This window comes from Mesoplodon bidens (genome assembly GCF_964165515.1).
Source record: "Mesoplodon bidens genome assembly, chromosome: 10".
NCBI lineage: Eukaryota > Metazoa > Chordata > Mammalia > Artiodactyla > Ziphiidae > Mesoplodon > Mesoplodon bidens.
The window spans coordinates 84,726,733-84,747,244 of record NC_138172.1 but is presented as its reverse complement, the minus strand read 5'-3'; the positions used below and the strand labels follow the sequence as shown (position 1 = coordinate 84,747,244).

Genomic DNA, 20,512 nt, shown 5'->3' with positions numbered 1-20,512 from the left:
TTGGTTATCATGTGGGCAACTGGGCTCCATCCCACCCAAGACTAAGAAACATGTGAAGCTGTGAGATATGCTTATGCTTACGTCATCACACCCCCAACCCCGAACACTATACACACACACACACACACACACACTTCTACACACGGCAGGCCTCTCCTGGTGATTAGCAGCAACGTCAAAATCCTCGGGGAATCTCAAGGCTTTTCAATAAAAAAATGAAAAGGATCTCGCTTCTGAAGAAAGAAAAAGGAAAGTTTTTTAAAGGCTCCGCGCAGCTGTGCGTTTTTAAGTCCTAAGCTGTTTCTGTGTATTCTACCCAGTAACTGGTGAGAAAGCAGGTTCAGGGATGCCATTGGCTGGCTGACCCACGGCCTGCTCTAAATCATTCATTGGAGATCTTGTGACTTTGTGGTCCCCGAGTGGATCGGGTCCCAGGGACCGCAGCCCCCAGGCCGCGACTAACAGGAGGCGAAGAAAAGTTCCTTCTCCGCTTTCGGGAAGGTTTGGTCTGGTTGTGCCTGTGCCCATGGGCGGGTTTAGGGGGAAGACGGACAACCGGAAAATCATCATTTGAGCGTCAGAGGAGAAAAGAAAACTCAGAAGTTAATTCTAGAAGGTAAGAAAGGGAGGGGACGCGCTACCGCTCGGGGTGGGGCGGGGAGTGGGGGGTGGTAGGCGGGAGGAACAGAACCTGATAAGGGGAAAGGCGGGGTCCCGGGTAGGGGATGCTTCCGGGGGCGGGGGTGAGGGGAGGGAGGCTCTCCACCCCTGGCTTGACTTGGTGCCGAGCCAGATTCGCGGCGAGGAGGAAGGGGAGGGAGGGAGGGTGGGTTTGGAAGAATATCAAGTGACGTCTGAAGAAACTCAACTCTGGCCGGAGAAGTGAGCCGAGGAGGGCGGAAAACTGTCTTCCCGATCGTTGTATTGTTGGCTTATTCCATGGAATGTTTAATGAAGTCATCTATCGGGAAATACCTGAACCGGGAGAGGAAGGGGGCTGCCCAAGACAGCAGTTGGGGCGCTGATGATAACCAACACGGGTTACAGGAAAGTTTGACCTACATCAGAACCGTAGTGCCGAGTCTCCCTGGCTGATTCTCCACGTCTCTCTAGGCTTCCCGTCCCTGCCTCTCGTGGGTGCTTATGGAGCCAGTTGCTTCTCTGCATTTCTCCCTGCCAGGCTCCCTTCTCTTCTTCCACCTCCTCAGCTTGTTTGCAGCGGTCTCAGGTAGGGGTGCATGCCACCAACTCCTATCAACTTCTCAGAAAGGAAAATCAGCACTTCAGTCTGCAAAGAGGAAGGGTAAAGAAGGGCTGCAGTTGTGTTCGCTCACCTTTTCGCTCTGCACACGGCCTTCGAACGGATCCCAGCGCCCTCCATTAGCAATCCAGTGAGAGCCACAAAGGCGAGCTGCATATATAACTTAAAATTCTTAGTAGCTACGTTTAAAAAAGTAAAAAGAAACAGATAAAACAACCTTTCATAATCTATTTTAACTCCACATAAACAAAATATTATTATTTAAACTTTTAATTAATGTAAAATATTAACAGTGAGATATTTAACATTTTTTTCTAAATTTTCAAAATTGTGTGTATTGTACATTTACGGCACACTCCAATTGGGACTAGCTAGTGGCTATCATACTGGACAGCTCAAGTTTATAGTATACTCCAGGCACTGTGCTGGTTTGGGAAATAGAAAAAGATCTCTGTAAGCTCAGGGTCCATGGGGGGTATCAGGGTATGCTTCTCCATGTGTTGTTCAAGAAGCATTAGCATCCTCAGTAGACACCCCTCCTACCCCTGCTAGGTGTCTGTCACTGTAGACCAGCCACATCTCTTGGCCCCCAGAATCCTGAGCTCAGGAAGCCCCTTAGAAAGAACATGTCTGTGCCCTGGCATATCCACTTCTTTTCCCACCTTAGAGAGTTGATGGCTGGTGCCCTTGTCTGACTCTACCGCTTTGTTGAACAGTCCAATTTATTGTCCTGGGACCAGCTGATCCTATCCTGGCCATGGTGGGAGAAGACACCAAGTTACACTGCCACCTGTCACCTGAGAAAAACGCTGAGGACATGGAGGTGCGGTGGTTCCGGACGCAGTTCTCCCCTGCAGTGTTCGTGTACAAGGGCCAGCGAGAGAGAACGGAAGAGCAGATGGAGGAGTACCGGGGAAGAACAACCTTTCTGAGCGAAGCCATCAGCAAAGGGAGCGTGGGGCTGATCATACACAACGTCACAGCCCGCGAAAACGGCATCTACCGCTGTTATTTCCAAGAAGGCAGATCCTACGACGAGGCCATCATGCACCTGATGGTGGCAGGTACGTCCTTTCATTTTGTTCCATTGCTTTTTCACAGCCTGACTCTTAGGGAAAGTTTTTCTCCTCACCTCAGGCCCCCTGCAGACCAGCAGATTTTTGCCTAGAATCCCCTTTAACCAGGGAGGGTGGCTTTCCCCTGCTCAAGGACCCAGTGAGTGGGTTTGCTCTGCTAAACGGTGGGCATCGACTCTTGAGACGCACACACGGAACTCAGCTGTCACCTTGAGTAGGGGTGAATGCTTAATCCCTACAAATTATTCTTATGCCTACTTGTGAGAGATCTCTAAGCATCTTCCTCAGTAACATGTTTTAGAATTAAACATCTTTATTGTGAAGTATTATACTCATACAGAAAAACTCATAGAACATTAATGTACAGATTACTGAATTATTATGAGCTATAACCCATGTAACCACTACTCATGTCAAGAACTAGAACACTGCCTTCTACTGACCGTGTTAGTTTGCTAGGGCTGCCATAACAAAAGGACCACAGACTGGGTGGCTTAAACAACAGAAATGTATTTTCTCACAGTTCTGGAGGCTGGAAGTCCAAGATCAAGCTGTCAGCAGGTTTGGTTTCTTCTGAGGCCTCTCTCCTTTGTCTGCAGATGGCCACCTTCTCACTGGGTCCTCACGTAGTCTTCTCTCTGTGTCTTCATGTGGCCTTTCCTCTGTGGGTCCGCGTTCCTGGTGTCTTTCTCTGTGTGTCCTAATCTCCTCTTCTTATAAGGACACCAGTCAGATTGGATTAGGGCCCACCCTAACAGCCTCATTTTAACTTAATTACCTCTTTAAAGGCCCTCTCTCCAAATACATGCACATTCTAAGGGACTGGAGGTTAGGGCTTCAACATATGAATTTTGCGGGGGCACAGTTCAGTCCACAACATGCCACTTTCAAAATCTCCAACTTAAACAGGTTCCTAGGAAGAGACATGCTGTATAATGAGAAATATACATCCTTAATAGGTACTACACATTTGTTTTCCAAATTGTTTGTACCAATATACACTCTCGTCAGTCATATATGATGCTCCATACCTTTTTCATTAAGTCCAAAGAGAAGTTTTTCACATGTGATTTCAATCTATTTTTTTCTTTTTCGTAAGTTATTTTCCATGACTGTGAGGATCAAACACCATCCTTGACCCTTTTTACCCTCCTTCCCTACTTTTTTCCTCAGCACCTATCACCTTCTTAAGTATATGCATTTTACTTATTTATCAGATTACTATGGCTCTTCCACTAGAATGTAGATTTCATAAGGGATTGTTTTCTATTTTGCTCCTGCTGTATCCACATCTTTAGAACAGGTCCTGGAGCATAACAGGTGCTCAACAAATATTATTGAAGGATTAAATGAATCTCCTCCATAAAGCTGTAAGTGGTCATCACATCGTGCCTGAGCTACCTCTATTCTAAGCCTGAGATCTGCTTTTTTTTAACCTTTTTCCATGAGCCTCTTACCAGTCCATGCTTTTAATCATCTTTGAAGTATGCATTAGTCAGGATTATCAAGGTTATGCTCTGGTCACAAGCAGCTCTCAAATCTCAGTACGTTAAATCAACAAAGGTCTATTTCTAACACATGAAATATATCCTTCCTGAGTCTGGTGGGGCTCTACTTCATACAGATCTGCCTGGAGCTTTGTGGTTCACCTGAGCAGAGGAAAGAGAGCCTGGCAAATTACTCACTGGCTCGTAAAGCTTCTGCCTGGGAGGTGCTACATGTTATTTATACTCACATTTCATTGACCAAAGCAAGTCACATGGTTATGCCTAACTATACAGGAGAGGGAAGTACAAGCCTAACCATGGGCCCAGGTGAACTGAAAATGTTTGTAGACAGCACTAAAAAGTACTCTTTCAGGTTTTTATTACTAGACATTCTTTTAAAGTGTTATAGTTCACATCACAATCAGAACCAATCAGGTATTCACAACTATGTCTCCAGCATCTAGCAAATTGCTTGGCACCTAGCAGGTACTTAATAAGTAGTTGTAAAATGAAGGAGTGAAAAAGATGAACGGCTGATATCAAAATCAGAGTGGAAAAATTTACCCCTGGGCACCCCTCATTGCGGACGTTCATAAATTCATTCCACAGATACTTAACAAGCATCTCGTGTTCAAGTCACTGTTTTAGAAACTGAGGATAAATCAGTGAACAAAATACATGAAGATCCCTACCCTCATGGAACTCACATTCTGGAGGGTGCACAGAGCAATAAATGAAATAATTAAACTGGATTTTATATCAGATGGCGATGAGTACTATAGGAAATAATAAAGCAGGGAAGAGATGGAAAGTTCTAGGAGGCATGGAGGTAAGGTAATTAGAAATAGAATGGTCAGGAAAAGCTTCACGGAAAAGATGGCAATTGAACAAAACGAGAATGAAGTGAGGAAGTGAACCATGCACGTCTAGGGCTACTGAGAGCATCCAGTGTGAAGTCCCATCTAGCACAGCACAGGGCGTGTGGGCTCCTGATAGGGGACCATATAGTTTATCATTCAAACTGCACACTTCTGAGAGTGAGAGGAGGCACTGTCAATAATTGCACAGGGACAAGTGGTATCAACAAGGACTGCCCAGGAAACTACAGCATATATGGACATCTCATTTCTTGATAAATATTAAGTTTGCCTTCTTTCCCTTTCCTCAAATACTAGTTGTCGTGTGAGTGACTGACATGTAAAGTATATATTAAGCCTAGTGGTCCCACAGAGAAAATGAGTGAGAATTTGACCAGGCTTCAGGATAGAAGTGGCATTTAAACTGGGATTTCTACAAGTTTATTGGCTTTAAGCTATGACCTCACTTCCGGTGTCAGAGTATTATACTTTAAAAGAAAAGTTTGAAGAATGGAAAAGCCTTTTGAAGAATGGAAAAGCCTTTAAGACACACATAAATCAAGGGCATTTCAGTCCACCAGACCAATGGAGGTTTGTGGACGGTGCGACCTTCCCAGTGAGCCTCAAACGTAACTGGCAGGAGATCCCATCTTCGTTACTCAGAAGGGCAGTTTTGTATCTGATTGATATAGAATATCATGCAAGAAGGGTTTCTCCACCCTTGTATCCTGACTCTGTTCACAACAGCACTACAGAGCTGACCACCATGTGTTTGTATGTGGCAGGAATTTTCCATTCTTACCCTGTAAACAAGACCCTGACCTGTCCCACTCTGAAGTGAGTTGGTGTACAATTGTTTGCTTGTTTGTTTGCTTACTGTTTTCCAGTTTGGTTAATTGGCTGGTTTTGTCCTTAAGTCTATGGTCTCCTGCTTGCCCTTATCGAACCCCCCCGGAACATTCTGTAGGATTTCTTTCCATCTTGCCAAGTTCTTTTGAATCTTATCCCACTTCAAAGTTTCTGTGTGAGCCTTTCAATATGACACTAGTTGTTTTTTATTTTCCATCTTGAAAAGATCAAATTGAGCAAGAAGCAGTAAGACTTAAGTGACTGCTTTAATTTTGTCTTTGGTGTAATTTGTTGGATAGGCTTAACAAAGAAACTCCTTAAAAGAAGTTTGGATGATTGCTGGATACGTGGCTAAAGGGGCAGAATTCTCCCAGGACCGTGCATTTGCAGCTCTCTCCCACCCAGTGTTCTCGTTTATTGAGGATTCTCTGAAAGAAGTTAGGAAGAGTTAGGAAGTTAAGTTAAGTTATAAGTTAGGAAGTTAAGTTATAAGTTAGGAAGAGTCTGGATTCTTAGGACTTTTGACGATGATCTGCTGACGTTTAGGAGGTGATGTTTTTATCTTAAGGATCCCGGGAGCATCCAGATCTAATAGGAGAATGTTGTCAAGGGACTGTAAGAAAATTACCTAATTGACTGAGCCCAATTGACTGGAAGGTAAACATGTCTGAATTGAGGTGAGGGTTGGCTTTGCACACTGGCTCTGTCAGTTTTCCTAAAAAACCAACAGCTGCTTATGATTATCAGATAGCTGTGGCGATGTGAAGTCCTAAACCAGGAGAAGAGGGTCAGTGCCTTGAACTCAAAAAGTTTCTTAAGATTCTGCCAGCCTGGCAGGTTTCTCTCTTTACTGTATTGACCTAGAACTTCAGGAAGCCAGAGCTACTGAGAAGTCCTTTCAGGGCAGAAAGTGAAAGCCAGCTTCTTTCTGGTCACAGTGGACACACCCACCCGGAAGTGAGAAAATTAAAATCTCTAGCTGAATGAATCAATCAACCAATATTTATTAGGAGGCAGATAAATGCTTGCTGCTGTGATGGGGTCTGTAGGTGGAGCACAAAGAAAAGTATAATGTAATCCTTTCCCCACTTAGAGATCTCACAATTTTTTTGACATGTTGGTCACCTGGTGTTCTCCAACATCAAGGTTTTCTTCCTTCCTTTCCTCCTAACTGTCTCCTGCCTTCCTTCCTCCATCCCTCCCTCCTCTCCTTCCTTCCTTTCTCCCTTCACAGAAGGGAGTGCATGGAATGTACGTAATCAGTTTCTCCAGACACCAGCCTCTTGCTCTCTCCCGGCTTCCCTTGGCTCTCATCACTAACAGATGATCTGCTAAGACACTTTGGCTAAGACATCATTACCTCTTTAGCTGGTCTGTCTCCCCAGGCCTGGGTTCTAAGCCCGTTATTGAAATGAAGGGCCACGAGGATGGAGGCATCCGGCTGGAATGCACATCTGTAGGGTGGTACCCAGAGCCCCGTGCCGTGTGGAGGGACCCTTATGGTGAGATCATGCCCCCGCTGGAGGAGACTTACACTACGAACGCAGATGGCCTCTTCATGGTCACCATGGCTGTGATCATCAGGGACGAGTCTGTGAGGAACATGTCCTGCTCCGTTAACAACACCCTGCTCAACCAGGAGAAGGAAACTGTGATTTTCATTCCAGGTTAGTTCCCTGCTCTCTGGAGGCTCATCTCGTGGAGGCAGGATCCTCAGCAGACAGACTGGAGCCCAGCATGGGGATGGGAGTAGGGGCGTGGAGTGGAAGGGTCCTGGGCCCTGCAGAGCTAGAGGCTACAGCTGAGCTGAGGCCTCTCCCCTTGTCACAAGAGGAAAATCAAATCACCTCAAAACACAGGAGTAGGAAGCCTCTTCTCTGAGGGTAAATCTGATAGTTTTGTTTTGTTTTGTTTTTCTCTGTTATGGTCCTTATCCTGCAGCAATTTTCAAACATTTAGAACAATCATAAATCTATGGGCAGGTAGTATCTGCTGAAGCCCTCCCTTCCTGCCCAAGAGATTTCCCAAGGGACAGAGCTGGAGAAATTCTCTGTCTGTAGACATTCATAAATTCATTAAATACTGAACAAGCGTCTCATATATTCAAGACACTGTTCTAGAAACCGAAGGTATATCAGTGAACAAAATACATGAAGATACCTGCCCTCATGGGGCTCACATTCTAGAACAGCAGAAGGCAATAAATGAAATCATGAATTAAAACAAGGAGTGAAATAATTAATTAAACTGTGGATTATATCAGATGGTGATAAGTACCGTAGAAAAAAATTAGTGAGGCGGGGATAGGCGGTGTCAGGGCCATAAGGCAGTTGTAATTGTAAATAGGACGATCGGGGAAAGCTTCACGGAAAAGATGGCAGTTGGGGAAGTGAGGAGTGAGCCATGCAGATGTCTGAGGACTAAGCAAGCCAGGTAGCAGGAACAGCATATGCAAAGGACTGAGGCAGGAGCATATCTGGCAGTTTCAAGGACCCCCCAAGACACAGGTGTGACTGGAATGGATTGAGGGCAGGGAGAGTTGGAGGAGATGAATTCAGAGAGACAGTGGATCCGGATCATATGAGGCAGTGTAGGCCACAAATGGACTTTGGCTGTTAGTCTGAGTGAGATAGGAAACACTGCAGGGTTTTGAGCAGAGAAGTAACATGATCTCACTTAGGCCGCTGTGCTGAGCACAGACCGCAGAGGATATGGACCGAAGCAGGGAGAAGGCATTGCAATATTCCAGGCAAGAAGGGAGGGTGGCCTATACCATGTGGTGGCCGTGCTGATTCAGTATGGCTGGTTAGCTTTTAGTCACCCTGGTCTTACCCATGGTGACTCCAGATGTTACTGCTTTTTTGTCTGCTGGGGCCCCAACCCTGGCACTCACTGTGGGGCGAGCCAGTGCAGAGCCGAAGTCTCTTTCCCTAGCTGGGGTTTCTGAGAGAGAAGCTGACAGAGCAGGGACCTGGTGGGGGCCAGGGGGTGCAGGGGAAGCGCTCTTCAGATCTGCGTCTGGAGGGGCTCTCATCCCAGGGCTCCTTTTTCTCACTAAATGGGACTTTGGGGCTCCCTTTTCAGAATCCTTTATTCCCAGCACATCTCCCTGGATGGTGGCCCTGACTGTCATCCTGCCTTCTCTGCTCGTCCTCATCGCTGGGAGCATCTGTCTCGTCAAGAAACTCCAAATGGAAAAAAAGATTCTGTCCATGCAAATAGAGGTTGAAAATGAAGAGAAAGAAATTGCACGTAAGGAACTGGGGAAAGAACGTGTGGAAAAAGAGAAAGAACGTCTAATAAAAGGTAAAAGAGTAGGAAGACAGTTCACTGTCATACAAAAGGACACAGCTCGGGCAGCTAAAAGCCTGCGAAAGAGAGAGAGGACGTGAATAAAGGCAGCGGCAAGGGCTTAGAACTCTTCAGGTCCTAGTAATGAATCCCTCAGACCTCGCTTTCTTCCATTCTGCAAATGTTGCATCCATTCACCTGGCTACGTTAGAGCCCTATATTGTTGGACAAGAGCAAACCCAAATAAGTACAGATAATATCCAGCCACCTGGTCATATGTTATTTCTGGTATCTTGACAATTCCCAAGGCAGCGGGGGAGGGGGACAGTGGTATTCAAATAGAAGACCAGCCATCGTCATTTAAGACAAACTCAAATTCTCTGAGTTCTTCTCTTGAGGACATTCATTTGCTTCTGTTTCTTTTTCAGAGCAACTTCATGAAGAACTGCGTAAGTTGAGCATTTCCTGAACTACCCCCTGCATGATTTGCATTCTGCCCTGCATTATCTCCTGAAGCTCACCTCTCTGCCTGTCCCATTGCAGGATGGAGAAGAAGCCTCTTACATGCGGGTGAGCGCCTCTGACATTCCCTCAGATCCCGAGCTTTCTCCCCACCAGGCAGCCAACAGGACACATTAGAGGAGATGAACAAGGAGACCCAAGGCTGGCTAGGTGGGGCAGGAGCCTGGGGTCGGTTCACCAGCAGTGTCCCACCCAGTGCCGGAGCCTACCTCTGCTGTCAGGGAAGCCGTGCAGCTCTTAACCAACTCTATAGCTTACTTCCCACCATCCTTTCTTTTTAAGAATAATTTCATCCATGATTACCAAAGGTCTACCATACATAATAGATATCCCGAAAGGTTACCTTTTAGTAGCTGTTGCTCTTTGGATCCTGGATTAATTTGAAAGAAGACAATACTGGCTTAGCTATTTATAACCTGGGAGATGGTATAGACTGCACAGTGGAAGAGCCACATGTGGGAAAAGCAATAAGCTTCCCACGCCTGGCTGAGGGGTGTACAAATAGGGACCAGAAATGCCTTCCTGCTCCAAGAGAATGCTGATAACTCTATGTATAGCCTGCCAGTGGAGAGGACCTGGGCAGGTGGGAGAACACAGGGTCCAATTGCCTGGTCCTAATGAGCACTTTGAGTTTTATGATTTGTCACCTTCTGCTCACAAGCATCAAAGAATGAAGGCTTTGGGCTTCCCTGGTGGCACAGTGGTTGAGAGTCTGCCTGCCGATGCAGGGGACACGGGTTTGTGCCCCGGTCCAGGAAGATCCCACATGCTGCAGAGCGGCTGGGCCCGTGAGCCATGGCCGCTGAGCCTGCGCGTCCAGAGCCTGTGCTCCGCAACGGGAGAGGCCACAACAGTGAGAGGCCTGCGTACCACAAAAAAAAAAAAAAAAAGAATGCGGGCTTTACTAGATCCCACAGCACTTGGACCTTTCCTCTTTCGAATTTCAAAATTATCACCATCAGACATAACAACTTGGAGAAAGAAGAAAATCATTTTAACACAATGATTTTGTGTTAGATGTAGACTGACTAAGTAATAGTAACTGCAGATGGGAGAGGGCTGCAGAACGTCGGGGGTCTGAGGCATTTCCTATATCCAGAGAGCTCATAGCTGTAGATGTCACACCAATGTTATTAAAGCAAAACTACCTTTTGCCATACTCACCTCTCAGGCAAGTATGGCAGGTAGACTTTGGGGGACATTATCCTTCTTTTTTACCCTTTGAAGGGTGCGCTTATTAGTCTTTTAAATCAGTTGTCACCTGGTTAAACTGGTAGAACACAGAGGACCAGTGTAGGGACACTTTATCGCCCTTATCTGTGTAGGGAAAAATTGGCCTTAATGGCTTAATTGGGGGACGGGGAGGGGATAGGTCCTCTTTGCTGGTTTAAGCCATGTGGGAAACTTTTCAACTAAAGAGAGTCCCAGAGATCATATATTTTGAATAGAAAAGGGGGCAGATCTGAGAACATTGAGAGAAAGCGGGGGCCATTAATTTCAGCTCATTTGCTGAACTTTCTGTATTTCTTAGAGCCCCAGTCCTCCTCGACCTGGGGCAGCACTCCTGCCACTTTAGAGATAGAAGTGCAGCCTCAGGAGTTTTCTCTGTGAGCTGCCTGGGATCTGGGATCGAGGGGCCTTCACAGAAAAGGCAGTTACATGGGGGAATCTCCCACCAGCTTTCTGGGATCTCTCTGGGGACCAGGAATCTCACAATCTCCTGAGATCCTAGGCCTAAACCTGAGACTTCCTCTGCAGCTGATGTGGTCCTGGACCCAGACACCGCTCATCCCGAGCTCTTCCTGTCAGAGGATCGGAGAAGTGTGAGACGGGGTCCCTTCAGGCAGAGCATGCCCGACAACCCAGAGAGATTTGACTGTCAGCCTTGTGTCCTGGGCCTAGAGAACTACTCCTCAGGGAGACATTACTGGGAGGTGGAGGTCGAAAATGTGATGGTTTGGGCTGTGGGTGTTTGTAGAGACAATGTTGAGAGGAAAGGGGAAACCCTACTGGTTCCTCAGAACGGCTTCTGGACCCTGGAGATGTTTGAGAACAAGTACCGCGTCCTGTCCTCCCCGGAGAAGATTCTCCCCCTGAAAGAGCGCCTTCGCCGGGTGGGCATCTTCCTGGACTATGAAGCTGGAGATGTGTCCTTCTATAACATGAGGGACAGGTCGCACATCTACACGTGTCCCCGTTCGCCCTTCTCTGGGCCCCTGAGGCCCTTCTTCAGGCTGGGGTCTGATGACAGCCCCCTCTTTATCTGTCCAGCGTTTACAGGGGCCCAGGGGGTCACAGTGCCTGAGGGCGGCCTGGTCCTTCACAGGGCAGAGACCCACCGCAGCCTCCAGCACCAATTCCCCCGTCTCAGAGCCAAGTAGAGAATCCAGGCCACCTCTACTACCACAGCACAGCACCCCCTGGAGGAAAACCACCCTCCTTCCTTCCGGTCACAGAAGAGAATCTCCTCCAGAGGTCCCCTGGACACCTCCTCAAGCCCCAGCCCCATCTCTCCCTCATTAGGCTGTTGCTTTAGTAACTCATTTGCATGTAATGATGGGGCAGGGGCCAGACTCAGGAACACAAGGGCTGCCACATGGCTTCCAACCAAGAAGTGTGAGAACGTGACAGGCAGAAAACCGGTTGCTTTAACATCAGAGGGACACATTCAGCCTGAGACTGGAGTTGACGTCAGGTACTGTGGATTTGGGGCGAGGATGCACTAGGATGTAAGAGGGGAGCGGGAACCACAAATGGAAGTCAGAGATAGAGGAAGTGAGACCTGAGAGGTGGGCCGAGGCTATGGATGTGGTTAAGCCCCACCATTACAGCTAAGGGGTCCCAGGAGCTGATGGTCCATTTCCAACCCACCCCCAAGATTTCCAGGGCATACAGTAAAGCTCCCCAGGCCTAGATCCATATGAGGAAGGATGAAGGATGAGGATACTTATGGACGTGGCCTGGCTCAGGTGTCCCTACAATAAACAAGGTGTCAGTACTTAGTTATTGAGAGTGTCCTAAGGTTTAAGGTCCCAGCTGAGCAGGTAAGCATTGGACCAAGTGGATCTCAAGGTTCAGGTTCAGTGGGGAGAGCAGTGCTTTCCTGCTTTTTGGCCTCAGGATGCCTTTAGACACTTAAAAATTACTGAGGACCCTAAAGAGCTTTTGCTCAGTTGGGTTATATATCTATCAATATTTGTGGCATTAGAGAGTGGAACTGAGAAATGTTTAAAATGTATTTATTTATTAATTTATATTAAAAATAGCAACAAGCCAATTATAGGTTAATATTAAAAAAATTTCATGAAAAATAACTATCTGTTGTTTCCAATGCAAAATAAAGTTTATTGAGAAGTGTGGTATTCTTTAACGTTTTTGCAAATCTAATGTCTGGCTTCTCGAAGGTGGCTAGATCCTCACATCTGCCTCTGTATTCGGTGCTGGGATATCACAGGTCGTGTAGGCTCTAAAAAATGTAACTGTACACTAGTGAGAGAGTGAGAGCAAAAATGAAAAATAATATCTTAGTATCATTATTATGGAATAGTATTAATCTTGTAGATTATTTGCAAGTATTACAGGGACCACCCAGAAATCTGCAAAACATCTTTTGAGAACCAGGATAGAGGATCTTGGAATTGAGTTAGTCATCTAAAATGATGACATAAATGGCAATATTTTGAACTTTACATAATTCAGCCATCCAATTGTAAAACTTGGCTGGAAACTTTAAAAGGTATTTCAAAAGTTCAAAATTGTTTTACTGCAGTTTCAAATGGAGACATTCTGGAAAAAATGAGGAACATTGAAATAGGTGATTTGTTGAGATGGAAAACTGGCTTATTAATGTGTATGTGCGTGTGTTGTTTTTATTTTTGGTATTGTTGTTATAATATTTGAACAGTTTTAACTAAAAGCACCAGACTGCGAGTCAGGAAACAAGTACTACTAATAACTGCCTATATTAATCTTAAGCAAGTTAGAGCTTTTTGGTGTTTTGGTATTCTGTAAAATAAGGCTTTGAGTGGGTTTGCATATCTTTTATTATAGTTTACAAAACACTTTCACTTATGCAGTATCCTTGCTTTCTCATAGCAAATATATTGCTCCCCATTTCACAGTGAAATAGTGAGGTCTAGCAAGTTAAAGCGATTTTTTGTTGTTGTTCAAGGAAAATAGTTTTCATTCATACTTTTTTTTTGATAAATCATGCCTCATCCTTAAGGTGCCTTATAAACATAAATTTCAAATGTTTAAGTATTTATTGAAACTAAGCATGAACCCAATGCTCTGCTAGTCACTGTATAAAATATGTAAATAGTGTAAAACTCGGCTCCTATCCTTTACTGTCTTCCTTCATATCTTTGCTTATTCATTCACTCCCAACAAATTTATCACCTTTAATGTGTTGACCATGTACAGTCTGTTATGTCACGAAGGAAATAAACAGGGTGATATTATGGAGAGGAGTGGGTGGGGGCTGAGGGGGACCACTTTAGATGGCAGGGTTAAGGAGGGCTTCCTGGAGGAAGTGATGGTTTTTCTGAGACTTGAGGACTAAGAAAGATTCCCGAGCATCAGGAATCTTGTGTATTATGAGCCCCAAAGCAGAAATAAACTAACTAGTTAAAGGAACATAAACCCCTACAGTCAGAGCAAAGATTGAGAATGGGACAGGCAGGAAACAAGTAGAAAGCAGACTATCTGGGGCCTCGTAGCAAAGTGCTGAGAATCAAACAGAGTCTTACTGAAAACCAAAGCTCAAATGAACAGATGTCTGGAGTCACCCGAGAGTTATTTTTATTTCCTTTTCCCAGAAGGATTACCTTTTTTTTTTTTTTTTTGGCTGCTCTGCGTATCTTGCTGGATCCCTGACCAGGGACTGAACGCAGGCTCCGCCTGGGCAGTGAAAGCACTGAGCCCTACCCACTGGACCGCCAGGCAATTCCTGGGTTACTCATTCTTAGCATCATGAGTAATTTAATTTTCCAGAGTTTCCTTTTTCCTGGGTTTGGGGGCTGGGAGTGAGGTGGAGTAGAGTGTGGAGAAAAGGGGGACGCCCCCCAGGGACTCTTCCCCTTTGGGTGTCATCGCTCAGGCCTGGCGTAGTGATCCCAGCACCCTCAGTGGCTGAGATCCATGGCATCTGTGATCCCACCTGCCCTCTTGGCTCTGTAACTTAGATCAACCGCAAGAGGAGGGGGAAAAAAAAGAATTCTGAATCAAGACCTTCCAGTGGAAGTTTTTCAGATTTTGGCATGTTGGATTAAAGAGACTTTAATCTTTTACCTCGGATGGGCTGGGAGTTATCGTCAGTGGTTAATCCTGTTACCCTTTGATCCCCGTGTGGGAGAAAGTAGGCTGGGCCAAGGAGGGAGATGGGGTGGGGGTATTGGAAGTTAGGTCTTCTTGGCATATCCTACCGTAATTAGAAGTTTTCCCAATTTCTGGGAAAGTGAAACTTACATACCCCTGGACTCATGAAGAGCTTTCCTTAATCATATAACCATTTTCACAGGTCTGACAGGAAACAGCCAGGCACATTGCTGCCAGGCTGGTTCACAGGATCATTTCATTTTCTCCCCAGCCTCCCCCATGCTTGGCCCCAAACCAACCCTTTTGTACCACAAAGCACAAGGCACATGTATAATTATCCCAGACCTTTCAATTACAGTTACTAATCAAACTTAAGAGGACTTTGGTATCAGAAAGTAATCTGACACAGATAAGGTACACGTACAATGATCAGTAAATAAGCTAACATTTATATCCAAGCAGTTTCTGGTGAGTATGAGTCAACACCCCTGCAGCTTATTCTTTTTTTTTTTTTTTTTTTTTTTTTTTGCGGTATGCGGGCCTCTCACTGTTGTGGCCTCTCCCGTTGCAGAGCACAGGCTCCAGACACGCAGGCTCAGCGGCCTATGGCTCACGGGCCCAGCCGCTCTGCGGCATGTGGGATCTTCCCGGACCAGGGCACGAACCCGTGTCCCCTGCATCGGCAGGCAGACTCTCAACCACTGCGCCACCAGGGAAGCCCCCTGCAGCTTATTCTTACATCCATCCAACAATCGCTGGCTGTTGGCCACGAGCCAAGCACTGTCTAGGCACTGAGGAAAACAACAGTGACTAGGACAGGTGACATGCATGGAGTATTGCAACCCAGGAAGTACACTCAAGCTTCGATGGCCATACTTTCTATTGAGGCTTCATTATGTAGGCTTGATTGATTGAATCATTGACCACACAGTGATTGAACTCCATCTCCAGCCCCTCTCTCTTCCTGAGTCAAGCTGACAGCACATAGCCCAAAGCCCCAACCCCCTAATCACATGATTGGACTTTCTGGCTTGGTGATTCCCCATGAGTCATCTCATTAGAGTAAACCACAACACTCGGGAAATTCCAAGGGTTTAGGTTATTTCCCAGGAGCCTGGACAAAGGCCAGACCTCTTACTACACAGTTTGAGAAAGAACATCAAGGGCAAAGGACTAGGGTGCAATTGGATTTCGGGTGCTACCTGAACAACAAGGTGAGAGCAGCCAAAGGATGGTAGGAAAAAGAGTGGGCAGACCAGAGAAACAGGGAGAGCCAGATCAGTGTAGACTCGGGGCAGCGAAAGAAGTTTGTGTTTTCTTCTAAATATAATGGGAAGCCACTGTATGATTTTAAACAAGGAAGAAACATAATGATTTCCAGTAATTCCCTGGCGGTCCAGTGGTTTGAACTCCGCGCTTTCACTGCAGAGGGAGCGGGTTCAATTCCTGGTCGCGCCGCGGCCAAAAACAAGAAAACAAAATAAAAAACACCTAATGATTTTCTTCTAAAAGAGAGTCAGAGGAGACAGAACAACAGAAGCAGAGGATAGAGATAGAAAGATTTGAAGATGCTATGCTACTAGACTTGAAGTTGGAGAAGTGGGTAGCCTCTAGAAGCTGGTATTGGGCACGCTACTCCAAAAAGTCTGAGAAAACTGCAGGAGGAAGGCTTCCCGCTCTTGCCTTTTTTCCCTGAAAGCAGGAAATAAATCTCGCATATGAAACGTCCCTTCCCTGTGCCAGGAGGAAGGGAGATATCCTTATCACCAGAGAGAAGGCTATATAAACAAACGTTGCTACTTCTTCACCATTTACTACCCTAGCCCAAGCGCCTTTGCCATGTCAATTTTTCACAAATTTATTGTTTCTTTGCCTAAAATGTATTAAAGCTTCCTGCTCTGGTCATTTCTTCAGGTCTTCATCCTCTTGTGAGGGCTCTCATGTACATGTAAAAATTCAATAAAATGTGGATGCTTTTCTCCTGTTAATCTGTCTTTATCAGTTTAATTTTCACACCCAGCCAAAGACCCTCAGAGGGTTGTTTTTTATTTTTTATTAAAAACATTTTTTGTTGAAGTATAGTTGCTGTACAATATTATATAAGTTACAGGTGTACAATATAGTGATTCACAATTTTTAAGGGTTATACTCCATTTATAGTTATTATAAAATATTGGCTATATCCCTCATGTTGTACAATATATCCTTGTAGTTCATTTTATACCTAATAGCATAGCCCAACCTCTATATTGCTCCTCCCCCCAGAAGGTTGTTTTTTAATATGATAGCCCTGCTCTTCTAGGAACCAGTTTCTACATTGGGTACTTATTACTGAGCAAAAAATCACCCCACAACTTACTGGCTTAAAATAACACTCATTTGTTATTGTTCCTATGTCCGGGTGTCAGATGAGTGTGGCTAATCTACTCCCCCAGCTCAGCTGGGCTTTTCTGCTTCAAGCTGCAGTGGCTAAACAGCTCTATGAGTTGGCTGGGGCAACTATTCCACTTGTCTCCTATCCTCCTAAGAGCAGTTTCTTCTTATGATAAACAGTTCCTTATGGTGTTCACGAGTGAGTAGAAACATGCAAGGCCTCTTAAGAGGTCTTGGAACAGACACATTGTCACTTTCACCCACATGCCATTGGCCAAAGCAAATCATGTGGGCAAAGGCAAAGTCAAGGGGTGACTGGCCCAGGATGAGGCCATAACAAAGATGAGGATTCAGGGAGGACTGAAGGATTGAGGTCAGGAATTCAATCTTTCACACCATTGTTCAAGGTCCAACCAAATTTCTATGTCCTCCTCAAAGCCTTCTCTTAGTATTTCCATCCACAGGACTCCTCCCATCTGTAGACATGTGCTGGGATGCCATACCCTCTGAGATGACTTCCACTCAAAAGTCATCCTAGTTTAGAAATTTAGAAATATGATTCTAGATTTTTCAAAGTTGGGAGGGACTCTGAAGGTTATAAAGCCCCAAATACCTTTAGATCTGAAGGAAAAGGCAGCCTCTGACTGAGGAAGAAAGAAACAAGCCTGGCAGTGGCTCCAGCGTTCTCCACTTAAACATTTCACAGACACCAACATTAGGCAAGACCATTCTGTGATTGTGATGGAGTGAGACAAAAACAAATCCACTCCGCAGTCATGTCAGAGCACAGACCGAAAAACAAGAACACCGTGCAAGCTGCAAAAATGACCATACACCTCCCTCTCTCGGCTGACTGCAGTAATTGCTGCTTCTTTACCACTTAAATCTCTTCTTTTTTTTTTTGGCGGTGCCCTGTGGTTTGTGGGATCTTATTTCCCCGACCAGGGATTGAACCCGGCCCCCTGCAGTGGAAGCATGGAGTCCTAACCATCGGCCCACCAGGAAATTCCAGCCCACTCTGTTCCTCCACTTCCTAATAAAAATTGGTATATTCAATCATACATCAGTCCGCTGCTTTCTTACAGCAGTCATCCAGAGCAAACCCTTCATTCTTTGAACCTCCCCCAAATCACCCAACACAAACCTAAATCCTGTAATAAGTTCTCCCACATCCTCTCACTGAGACACACCCCCCAAGCCCGCATGGTGTGTTGAATCCACACTGCTGTAACAAGTAGCAACAAATCCAATTTCGTTCAACTGCAGTTGGGCTTTGGCTGATGGCCTTCAACATGGTCATAGGCAAACAGAACCCCACTATCAGTCTCCAGTGCTCACTCCCATCCACCCCAAATTTGGCCCCAGACTTTCAGTTCTCCAGATAACAACAAAATCTCTCAGTATCTAAAGCCAAGAGGAACTTCCTGCAGATTTCTCAGAACAAAAATTGAAACAAAAAGTATTCTTTGTTCATGATTTATTGATAATTTTTCAAAAATCAAGTATTCACAGAAGGGAACAGTCACTCCATTGTGTGTTTCATGCTCACATTCCATCCTCCTTCCCCCATCTTTAACTCAAATCTTAACTGGTTTATTTCTGTTTATTTTCCAAAAAAACTCATAAAAGAGCTTAGAAAACTCTGGTGTTCCCTCCACTGTTCTATAAACGAGGCTTTGTATCTCTTATAAAACCTCTCTGTTACTACAGAATAGAAAAAAGTACAATCATGTGCAGGTCAATGGCTCTTCATTTCTCTGGGACTCAGAGCTCATATCTCCTAGGGATTCAAAGCCTCACGGTACACAAAATGAAAAATACTGACAGCATTTCACTGATGAGTGTGGAGAGAACAGAGATGGTGGTAAATTGACTCAACATTCTCCTTAGGAGACATACAGGTCCCTTGGAATATGACCATAAGATTAGCTAACCCAAGAAACTTGAAGTTCAGGCACACTAATCGGTAGCTGATAATCAGGAAAGAAGTTGGTGTGGGGCTGGGGTGGGGAAGGCTGGGAGTGGAGACAAGGGGGCAGGCGGAAAAATGTCTCCTGGGGATACCTGACAATTCCTACTACGGTGTCTCATTTCTTTGGAGAAAAAGAGATGCCCTCTGAATCTCTCACATTCACTGATTCTCAGTCTCCCCTCTCTCTGTCTGTCTGTCTCTCTCCCCTTTGTGGTCACCGGCATACCCTTCTTACTGGTGTTCACCTAGAAAATCCTCAGCCAATGAGGGGCTGGATTATGGATAAATCCTTCTGCTTTCTCATCCCTCGGTGACAACTCTGAATTGGGTAGTTTCCAGTTCCACACAATCTCTCAGAGAGTCCCTAGCAAGATTGAGTCCCAGGGACCCATAACAGTAATCTGGGTGTTATCACACTCTTTATTGGCTCTTCCCTGTCTCATTTCTTCCCTTCCCCACCATGTTTTCTAGGATCACCTCCCAAATAAATTACTTGCATCCATATCTGTGTCTGGGGGTCTGTTTCAGGGAGAACTCAAACTAAGACAAGGTCTGATCAGGGAACATGGAGTGACATCTGTGATAAGAGGAAAACAAGGTGAAGTCAGACCAATAATGAATTCATGGCCTGCTTCTAAAATACTAATCTCTGTATTTTCATGTTTTCTATAGCCTGTCTTCCAGAGGGTGGATAGAGCCCTGCTTTGGAGGAATTTGTCCCACCAGGTAATGGGGAGAGAGGGTGCAAGGGAGTAGATTCTGGGAAGAACTCAGAGTGGTCCAGACAACTGTTCCCTTCCCTAAATCTTCTAATTTTTCCCTTGCACAATCCAACCTCACTTTACTGACTCCCATATGTTCCTTTCCTGACCCTCTTCTTTGTTCTAGGAACTCTCCAATTCAAAAGCACTTCCCGGAATATGACTCAGAAATGTCACCACTCAACCAGACCTCAGCCTCTTGCTCCCAGGGAACACATTTAACCTCACTCCACCCCCACGAACCCCCCTTCTACACAGAATTCCATCACAGCTTCTTCAGACCTCTTCAATTTCTTTCCAGCCCCCATTCACATATGCAAACTCTGTTGGGCTACAATGCACATAATTTATTTTCTTCCAGTTTTATTGAGACATAATTCACATACAGCACTGTATATGTTTAAGGTGTACAGCATAATGATTTCACTTATGTATATCGTAAAATGATTACCACGATAAGTTTAGTGAACACCCACCATCGTATATAGATACAAAATAAAATAAAAAGAAAAATTTTTTTCCTTGTGTTGAGAACTCAGGATTTATTCTCTTAACAACTTTCATATATATTATACAACAGTGTTAATTATATTTATCATGTTGTACATTACATCCCTAGTACTTATTTATCTTATAACTGGAAGTTTGTACTTTGTACATTTTGACCACCTTCATCCAGTTCCCCCCTCCCCACCCTCCACTTCTGATAACCACAAATCTGATCTCTTTTTCTATGAGTTTGTTTGT

General features: G+C 45.1%; 1 protein-coding gene across 6 annotated transcripts; it reads left to right on the top strand.

Moving 5' to 3' along the window:
- The first annotated feature begins 129 nt into the window (after positions 1-129).
- BTN2A2 (butyrophilin subfamily 2 member A2) lies at positions 130-12,705 on the top strand. Of its 6 annotated transcripts, none has more exons than XM_081246776.1 (8): positions 130-616; positions 1,114-1,228; positions 1,978-2,325; positions 6,916-7,197; positions 8,615-8,782; positions 9,250-9,270; positions 9,365-9,391; positions 11,102-12,705. In XM_081246776.1, exons 2-8 carry the CDS (start codon positions 1,144-1,146, stop codon positions 11,722-11,724), a joined length of 1,554 nt encoding a protein of 517 aa, XP_081102902.1. In that variant the 5' UTR covers positions 130-616; positions 1,114-1,143; the 3' UTR covers positions 11,725-12,705. The 6 variants fall into 6 exon arrangements, with proteins under 6 accessions (XP_081102902.1, XP_081102900.1, XP_081102905.1 ...); XM_081246774.1 differs by having other exon boundaries at positions 8,615-8,836; XM_081246779.1 differs by having other exon boundaries at positions 9,365-11,165.
- The last annotated feature ends 7,807 nt before the right edge of the window (positions 12,706-20,512 follow it).

What these genes read in the sequence shown, in the direction of transcription:
- BTN2A2 (XM_081246774.1), top strand. Translation starts at nt 1,144, where the DNA reads ATGGAGCCAGTTGCTTCTCTGCATTTCTCCCTGCCAGGCTCCCTTCTC. An exon ending in CATGCACCTGATGGTGGCAG is followed by an intron (nt 2,326 to 6,915) that starts GTACGTCCTTTC and finishes CTGTCTCCCCAG; the next exon opens with GCCTGGGTTCTAAGCCCGTT. An exon ending in GAAAGAACGTCTAATAAAAG is followed by an intron (nt 8,837 to 9,249) that starts GTAAAAGAGTAG and finishes TTTCTTTTTCAG; the next exon opens with AGCAACTTCATGAAGAACTG.